The sequence below is a fragment of the Opisthorchis viverrini genome, assembly GCF_000715545.1.
Source record: "Opisthorchis viverrini unplaced genomic scaffold opera_v5_208, whole genome shotgun sequence".
NCBI classification, from domain to species: domain Eukaryota; kingdom Metazoa; phylum Platyhelminthes; class Trematoda; order Opisthorchiida; family Opisthorchiidae; genus Opisthorchis; species Opisthorchis viverrini.
In genome coordinates this window covers 580,620-590,101 of record NW_008751863.1, presented here as the reverse complement: position 1 = coordinate 590,101, position 9,482 = coordinate 580,620, and the positions used below count along the sequence as shown (strand labels likewise).

The following is a 9,482-nucleotide window of genomic DNA, read 5'->3' as shown; positions in this document are numbered from 1 at the left end:
GGAAGAAAGAAAAGACCTAGTATCTTGCCCACACATGCAAACACGTCATTGGGCAAGTTGGGTAGATTTCATCTGGGAACACTTCACCGACACTAATAGAAACAATATCCAGCAATTCTCCACTAAATACAGAGCAGGTTCAATTGGCCTCAGGATCACCAAAGACCTACACTGTCTTCGTGTTTTTTATCTAACTTCTGTCTGTCGTCTATCTCCTTGTGTTAGTACAGTGGTCGATAACCCTGTACGTGTAAACAAGACCGGGTAACCAAACTGAATCACAGGAACGAAACAAAAAAGAAACATATTCGGTTTCAAGAAAGTGAAATTCTCAATATCTTACCAAGTGAAGAGGCGCAGAGTCTATTCCTCTGAATCGATTCAGGAAACTGTCACTCTCGAAGGGTTCTATAACATGTGTTCCGGTTCGCTTAGAGTTTACACTCTACAGTTCCAGTTCCTTGGATGCTGGAAATCATTTAAGATGCAAGAACAGATGGTGTCCCGAATGCACGACAAATTTCAGCTGGAGATCATGTCAAAGGGTATAAGCGACCAAATCAATGCCAGTGCAACATCCATTCTCGCTTTGAAAATATCGAACTGTCTTGGATTGACGGTGCTTCCACCCTAAGACTATCGCACGCGTCGAATTCAGTAACTTAAGATGGACAGTACATTTTGCACTCCCTGGAATTGGCTGAGTCACCAACCTAGAGATTGGGAAAGATGTCATCTACGAAAAGTTTCAAAAAAACGGCCAAACACTTCATTTTCAGCGCAAATTTATGCGACCAACCTCAGTAGTAACCAGAAATGGTACTAAAAGGCGTAAATAACTTTGAGCGAAAAAGTGACTAGAGGTTCACTAACCTCGTGATACTCATTGGTGGCCAGATTGATTTCCTGAAGAAGTTTATCCATTCCTTCTCCCGTGATTGAAGATACCCCACAACAACGAAGTTCATTGTAAAACTCATCCAAAACGAGGGACATAGAGTTGATGAGACTAGTCATGTAAGGCGATGTTCCCGAGTTTCCACTTGAGCTATCCGCCTCCAACTCGATGGGGCCATCAGTCGAACGGGACCCAGCAAGGGCATCCTGGAAAGCTTCAAAATCCCTCATCCATTCTATGGCAAATCCGCAATCAATTATATCCGTCTGAGGAAAAATGGTAGAGAACCCAGGCTCAAGAAATTCTTGTACACGTTTTAGACTCAAGGACAGGTAGCAAAACATACAAAGGTGGACTTTCGTCGTCCATTGGAAAAAGCTGAAATATTCAGCTATAACACATCCTCAGTGAGCAGCTGACAGACTGCTTAAAAGGAACACGAAATAGGTGATAGTTCCAGTCAGGGGAAGGGAATAGGCAAAAAATCATAGATGATTTTGAACCACAAACTTCATGTTTTACGCCATAAGACCAGAACAACTGTGAACATTCAGAGATGGGTTGGAGAAATAAAGAATTCAAAAACAAGAGTGCAAACACAAGGTTTCTCATAAAGACTGTTATGTTGGGTCTACACCGTTTCAACTTCAACTGCATAAATTATAACTTGGTGGCTAGCCTGGGTAGAACAAAACACAATAGCACGTGGTCGTTAGGGCGAGCGTCCATACACAAGGCCAGAAAGCAGATGATTTGACCACTTGGTAAATGTATATCTGTATTCTGCTGTTGTATTCACAACAGCAACGACTGCACTATATGTCAGTAGAATGTGCATATCCGTGTTGAGTGAAGCAAAGTGAGCAAACATGATTAACCCAATTTAAACTACCCGAACGGTGTGGAAGTGAATGCCTTCACTGGTGTCATTCCGGTTGGTAGTGACTTTTTGATTGCCAAACCATTTCCGATATTTTTCAAGTAACGAATAAGATAGCCGCACGAACACAGTAACTTCCAGAATAATAATCGAGACAACTGAGCGGTTTTATATTAAGTCGATGTATTCGCAGAATATAGAAACATATGGTTGAAGAATTTGAACAGGAAAATATGTTTAATTCGAAAGTTTTGTCCACTCAAATCCAGTTTACAGCCATGTACATGGTGCACGGTATAAAAGTACCGTAAATCTTTCACCGTAAACACTGTTGTCGCCTAAATCAGCAAAACCTCAAGGAATAGCACACATCGTTCATGAAGATATCACAATGATATCAATTATCAGCTACCAACTTTCAAGTGCGTATTAATGATTTGTTTCCAAATAACACAGTCGAAATATTCTTATGTTAACGACGAAGCGAGTTAGCACACTTAAACCAATGACCAACGGCTACCAACATTTTCCTCTAAAAAATAGAGGTCCGTATCCATGCGGATACGGGGACTATATCTACACTCACTTCAGAACACCACGTTTTCAAACAGTACCCACTTCACATTTAGCACTAAATTCTTCGAATATACAATTCTATTTCTTGGCGGATGGACCTGATAAAAACACCATGTATTGCAAAAAATAGTTTTCAATAAGGTCACGACCAGCGAATAAGATTAACATATTAGCAGTTTAGGCACGTAGGCATGAGCGGACGGCAACAAAGGGATATTTAAGTCATTCAACAGGGGTTAATTAAGAACTGTGATTAGTCGGTCAAGGCAAGTCGACGTGATGTCTTTGATGAAAGGGTCGGTTGATGTGGTCGAACAGTAATCGTCGCTCCTGTTGAGCATCCGCTTTATACAATGGTCTTGGAACCACCTAATGGCGCCCAACTCAGAAGGATTCATCCGATCATTAATATCGATCGAGTGAGTTGCAATCAAAAACATCTCTGGGGTCCGTTTTTTATGACGTAGATCTTACAAACCCGATTTGAAAGCCACTTGACGAGAGTTCTTTTGTACTTCATATTCAAATAACTGTGAAAAATTGTGTACTGGCCAGACGATGTTGACTTCCGGTGAACTTGTCGATTAGGCTAGGTAAGATCAATAAAATAAAAGGTGTTGTTCACCCGTTGCTCCAGAGTAAAATGGTGTGTGTCGAATTGAAGGTGTTCCGAATCATCCGGGTTGTGGTGTGACAACCATGCATAACAAAAATTTTATCGACATGGCACCTAGAAAATTGTAACTGTTTTGGTTGCACGAACATATATCGACAAAAATTAGCGGAAAGGGGACACATTCTCCTGTCTATAACCAGAACCATTGCATGAAAACTGTTGAAGAAGCATCGACGAAGTGACTTTTTCAAGTCCAGTATGAGAATGGGCAAACCCATGTTTGATTGGATAAAAAGCACAAATATAACCAACCATTTCGAACAGTGGCATATTAATAACGAGAGGAAACTTCCGCAGAGCACACAGAGTACACGGACAGGGTCTAGAAGCTTCTTCAGCCAGCGCATGATACAATTAGCCACTCACATTACTTATGGGACGTAGTGGACAACCCTGCTTACGCTTATACATCTTCGAAAGCCAATACGTTCAAAGGACATGAATCCGTTGAGCTGACTTTCGAACCGTGTATTAGTGGTATCGCGTTCACTCCTGAGTTTTAGGGAGTCCCTTTTTTCTCGTCATACTATTTTGTGTGTTCATCAAACAGTAAACACGGACATCGAGAACTATTCAAGGTTATTTATCCGGTCGGACTGAAATCACGTCGGTTCTGCTTCACAAGCCTCTTCATTTCGATTTGTTTTAGGGTTACAGGGAATAAATGGAATAAGTGGATGTGACGGTAGTAATGCCAAGTGTTGACGAATTCAGTCTCAAACTGATCTAATATGTCTTATGATGTAGGTAGAAACTGAGTGGCTTCGTTGAATAAATCCTCAAACTAAGTTCCAATCTCGCGTTGGTCCGGTACACAAAACTTCGGGCCCGACGAGAAAACATCATCAAGTATTACATTCGAACAGTTACGAACATACCAGCGTGGTTGGTTCGAAATGGAGTAGTACACCTTTGTATTCCTTCAGCACAGAATTATACAGACTGATAAGTAATTGGAGTTCTGTCTCAGTCCAGAGTGAACCAGCATGACTGAGTGCGTGACGTTTGAGGGATATTCAGGTTTGATTGGGTTTACACGTGGGGTTTTTCAGTAGGGTCTGGAATAAACACAGTTAAAACCTACCTAACTGTTCGCAATCGCATTCCGTCGACAAAGCCCAAGTAGCGATCGAGCTGGATAGTGACTATGGGCTAAGTGTACACTTTAAATCTGTTGAAAACTGCCATGCTCTGGCGAACAAATGTTTTTGACAAAGTCTGGACTGGCATACGAATTTGAAAAAGGAACATTGGTTTAAAAAACTTACTTAAAAGCATGATAGAAAACCCGTTCAATTGTCTCGTACATCATTCAGGAAGTTACTGTGTTCGTGCAGCTACCTCATTAGTGACTTCAAGATATCGGAGCGGGTTTGACAAGCAAAGCCACTATCAAGCAGTGATAACAATCAAAGCACTCACTTTCACGCCATTCAAGTAATTTAAATAAGGTCAATCGTGCATGCTCATTGCCTCTGCCCTGCTTAGCAAGGGTACGTGCATCCTACCGACAAACGTACGGTAGTTGTTGTTGTGAGTACATGATATCTACCAAGTAGTCAAACGATGTGTTTTGTGGTTTTACTGTGGCATACCTCACCACTCGACGGGCGAGCACGCACTATTTTATTCTGTTCTGCTTAGGCTAGCCGCCCAGACTCATGACTCGACTTGAATGTTATTCAGCAGCATCACGGCAATGCAGTTCAACCGGTGTGATTTTACAGTCCTGGTCTCGTCACACTCATGCGAATGCACTGTCCGTTCCACATTCAAAGGGAAGATTTGAAACCCTATCCCTATGATTTATTTTTCATGATGAGGATGAATTAGTGGGTAATGTAGGAGACCAGTCAGAATGACTCCTCCGCTCTTGGCTTTACAGTTTCTGAGGTAGAACGTCTGGCATAAATTGCGCTTAACGTTCATTATTTCAGTTACTTTAAAGTTGTGAGTAGCACGGATTTCGGAAGCCGCAGTGTGGGAGAGCGAACACGTGCTTTGAGGCCTCGCCTCGGAGGAGCTAACTACGTAAGGCCCACATAAATTATTCTGCAGATGGCTGCGAATAGTGGTCCAGAAAGCCCGAATTTTATCGCACATAGTTCAGTTTTCTTTAGGTAACTCTTCGTGACTTTTCTACGCTGGCGACCTACCAAAATATTGGAGGAGATGGAACGTTTACGACTTGTTTCGGTTGGATATTCCGATTCATCCCTTTCAGTAATACATATCTAAATTCGACATTAATCTAACTTCAAATTGATGTTGATCAGACACAAAATCCCAGTATTATAACCTGGAAGGTAGAAAATTAAGGTCTAGAAGAGAATGCCGCTCATTCATCCAAATGTCAACTGGCAATGGGAGCATTTTAAGTTGCAAGTTGTGTTCGTGAATAGAGCTACGGTACTCCCAAGGACTTTGAGGCCACCGCTGGCTCGAAAGAGAGATTGTATGTAGCATAAACCCAGATTTGGATGCAAAAACCACAGGATTTCTTGAAAAACCAAAACCAAAGCCTACAGACCCTGGATAGTCATATTTCTACTAGCTGTTCAGCTGTAACACTCTTTCGAGGTCTAGCTACAATAGCGCCCGCGAGCTGAGATGCCGCCAGTTTGCCCAAGAAGCAATCGAGATGCCTAGTATGGTTTCAACCCGCGGACCTTCCTAGCAGCCATTTCTGCCTTAACCATTGATCCATCTCGAGCTCAGATGACAGGTCGCTAGATAGATGGACAGGAAGCGTCAGCTGACTAAATAATTAATCACCTTTTGGATGACTGATTGCATCGTCTGCTCGGGTGCCACTTCATGTTGATGGGGATTTCCAAAAATCACATCAGTTACCCCTTCGAAATATGTTCTTCATTTCTTACCCAAACATTTCAGAAATACATGACGGCTGAACAACCTGCTAACAATCGAATTCGAGAAGATTGGATTGTGTACATTCGCCGCGATTCCATGTAGTGGATTTGGTCGTCAAAACAAATGAGACCATGAACTACCGATCACTATTGATACCAATAGGATACATGGCAACATATCTTGGACTTCATATTTAGAGGGAGGTTTCGGGAGCCCAAATTCCCAGTTTGAAGGGCTAAGAAAAAATAGGGATTATCACGCCCGATGAATACCACCATGACTGAAGGGTACCCAATCATTGATGAACTATAAGCTGCAAAGGATTACTCACCTTGTTCAGTACAACTAAGAATGGGAGTTGCATTCGGTAAAGCACACTGCAGGCGTAAAGCATATTCGACATGAAAGTGACCGGATTATGACTTCGTGGCGTGTCCATCACATAAATCACGATAGTCGGAAAAGCAGAACCCTCGAGAAGTATGTACAGTGAATGGTTAAATATTATCCTACCAGCGATTCCGAAATAATCGTACCTGAAGCTGACCACGTGAATACTTCAATCTGACCAGGTGTATCCAATACAACATAGGAAACTTTACTGGAATTTTTGTGGATCAGATCAACCACTTTGTTGAACTGAGAGGCAAAGAAGTTCAAGGAGGTCATAATAGCACCATTAGGACCGAAACCATATTGTTTCATCACTTCTTTGAATTTAACCGTATCACGGATATCTAAATTTCGGAAGTTAATCAACCTGAGGTGAACCATTACCGATGTTTGTTGGATAGGGTACGTGGTGCACGGCTGGATCCAGATTGATGGCATAAACTGACTGTTGAAGTGAACGCAAGTAGGTGAGGAGACGCTGCACGAAAGTGGTCTTTCCAGAACCAGCCATGCCAAGCACAATGATACACACTGGAGGTCCTGAAGTACTCTCCGCTGCGTTTGATGAACTTGGTTCTGTCATCAGGAGGGCTGAAAAATGGCACCTTTCAATTAGCAAGTTTACAGCATTCTTCAACATCGACAGTACAACAACGAAGCTTCGCTGCGTTCCAACTACGACTTATTTGAGACATATTATGGAGGAAAGAATGAAATTGGGTGTGGAAGAGACATAGTGCAAGGCTAGCAAAATCACTCTGAGGCCTAAATCTCCAGATAATCTGTCGGACAATCGGGATAAAAATGAAGAGTACGCAGTCGACATCCATTAGCGGTCACACCTCACAGCATATCCAGCCATGCACCGAAAGCAGCTACATCATTATCAATGACGGCATGATATCAGTATTCAACACCGATGGACACCGGTAGAAAAGAAAGGGACTTAGCACTAGCTTATTACAACCCACTTGAGGTGCTACACCTCCACACACTCACTCAGAAAACCTGGGTAGTAATTGACAACAAGAACACCACTGACATCGGCTGGAAGCCATATCCTGTAGTGTTTCCAACCAGGCACAGTGAGGATCATGCAGGCCACATCCTGGAAGGAGAGCAGCACCGACAACAATGAAACGCTTAGTAATCTCCCTCCTACCTTTCTGCCACGCCAAGGGTTCGCCACCTCTCTGCTTACGCCAGTCCGAGTTGGGCATGCAAAACAACACCCTCTTCGGCAAACTAGAGTAAGGCATACGCAACAAGGCAGCTTCTGGTGCTGGACACATTCTTCAATGGAAGTACCCGCTGCAAAACCGAAAACTCGTTTTCCATCTGCCTCGTTACGGATATTCCGACACCAGCACGCACAAGCTGTGGTTCTAAGACAACGATTGTCGAACACCTGAAGACGTCTCAGTTCCGCTGCCCGAACAGGCTGTCTCAGCCATACAACAAAACAACCCGCACTGTAGCTTGATGCATACGTCCCTTAAGATTCAGAGATACATCACTCTGGTGCCATAGGTGTCTCAAATTAGCAACCGCGCCCCGAGCCTTGCAGATTCGTGCATTGACCTCATCCATCACACTACAGTTGGAACCAATACAACTTCCAAGGTAAAGACATAAAGCGCTCCACAACTCGCAGTACCTCTCCCTGGATTGTAAGTGGTGCGTTCAGTGACTGCGCGTCCACGAGCATGACCTTACACTTTGTGGGTGCAAAGTGTATACCAAAGGACGGGATGACTTTGATGAGTTCATCCAACACCTGAGAAAGATGTCGTCTGCATATTTCAAATCGACAAGGTTTTCTTTACAGGCTATTTGAATACCATGGTTTTGGAAACCTTCCTGCGTTCGCCTCATTATCTCATGAATCACGAAGTTAAACAGGAATGGAGAGAGTGGGCATACCTGACGGACACCGTTTTCTGTACGGAAGCTTTTAGATATACTCTCACAGGTACACTCATAGGTAGTCATAGGTATACTCTCACAGGTCCGGAAGTATGAGAATAAAAGGAACGTATTCTGTTCACGTTCCTTGGTGGGCAAGAGTGTCAGGCAATACAGACCGGTCAACCGAGTCGAATGTGCCTTGGAGATTCAGGAACACTAGAAATGTGGGTCGTTTGTACGTATGGCGTTGTTCTAGCACCTGAAGGAGAGGGGAGATTGTGTCGACACAACCCCTACAAGGCGCGAATCCCACTTGCTGCTCTCGAGTCAGTGTCTCACGAGTCACCGTGAGGCGACAAAGTATAATTGACGCCAACAGTCTCGTTACGACCGGGGTCAAGCTGATCCCCCTGTTTACACTTCCTACGAGCCCCTTTTTTGAAGATGGGCACCATTACCGATTCTCCCCAGTTGTCCGGGACAGGCTACCTTTCCCTAATGCAAGCGTCAGACGAGGCAAAAGCCGCCACTTTGGGCCATCATGGAAGACTTGTTGCTTCTTTCTTCAGAACACTACCTGCAGCGGATCAATTTCATCTTGCCGCCGGAAAGGTTAGACAGTCAATGAAGTAATCAGCTAACGGAATCACTAAATTCCTGGAAATAAAGCTAGCAATTGATCGGCAGTCAATACCATTCTTGAGACAAACCACACAACGTGAGTCGGAAACAACAAGGTGCTGTGCTGGAGAACCGAGCTACGCCTCTTCCACCACGATTTTGCATATCACCGTAACTATAACACGGCCAATGCTCCATGACTGGGAGTGTGTAAGGATCACTTCCAAACTATATTCACATGAAAAGTCTACATGCCTCTTTGTGACCAGGGTTTTCGAAGACTTTGTTTGTACAACCCTACACTCAATAGAAAGTAAACAAGCAATGGAGTTCGATATGTACAAGGAAAAAGTCGTTTCAAGCAAAGCCAACGGAAATAAAATCAATCCAGACGATTTCTCTCACGACCACTATCCCCCTCCCACTACAGAGAGATCAGATATCATTGCGGTGTGGCGGTTTATAGACCTCTATGACCAACTGAGTTATGCTGAAGGGTTTTATTTTAACACCTACAGAGCTTTTCATACTAGGTTGGTAAGCGGACAGAGGTGTGACGGATACAGTCCCCTGGTCCTCGGGTTGGCGACGTATTCCTTAAAGGGCATGTACTACTGTGGTTGTACGCGGGCACCCACCAGCTGCTTGTGGTTAGG

At 43.6% G+C, this 9,482-nt stretch overlaps 1 protein-coding gene across 1 annotated transcript in view; it reads right to left on the bottom strand.

Moving 5' to 3' along the window:
- Positions 1–7,393, bottom strand: part of T265_08212 (hypothetical protein) — a gene marked incomplete at both ends in the record, with an annotated part of 15,592 nt that extends 8,199 nt beyond the window's left edge. Inside the window, 4 exons of the mRNA XM_009173947.1 lie at positions 874–1,289; positions 6,441–6,641; positions 6,682–6,888; positions 7,297–7,393. Of these exons, the coding sequence (XP_009172211.1) occupies positions 874–1,289; positions 6,441–6,641; positions 6,682–6,888; positions 7,297–7,393 (921 nt within the window). The remainder of the gene's footprint in view (positions 1–873; positions 1,290–6,440; positions 6,642–6,681; positions 6,889–7,296) is intronic.
- Between the last annotated feature and the right edge of the window lie 2,089 nt (positions 7,394–9,482).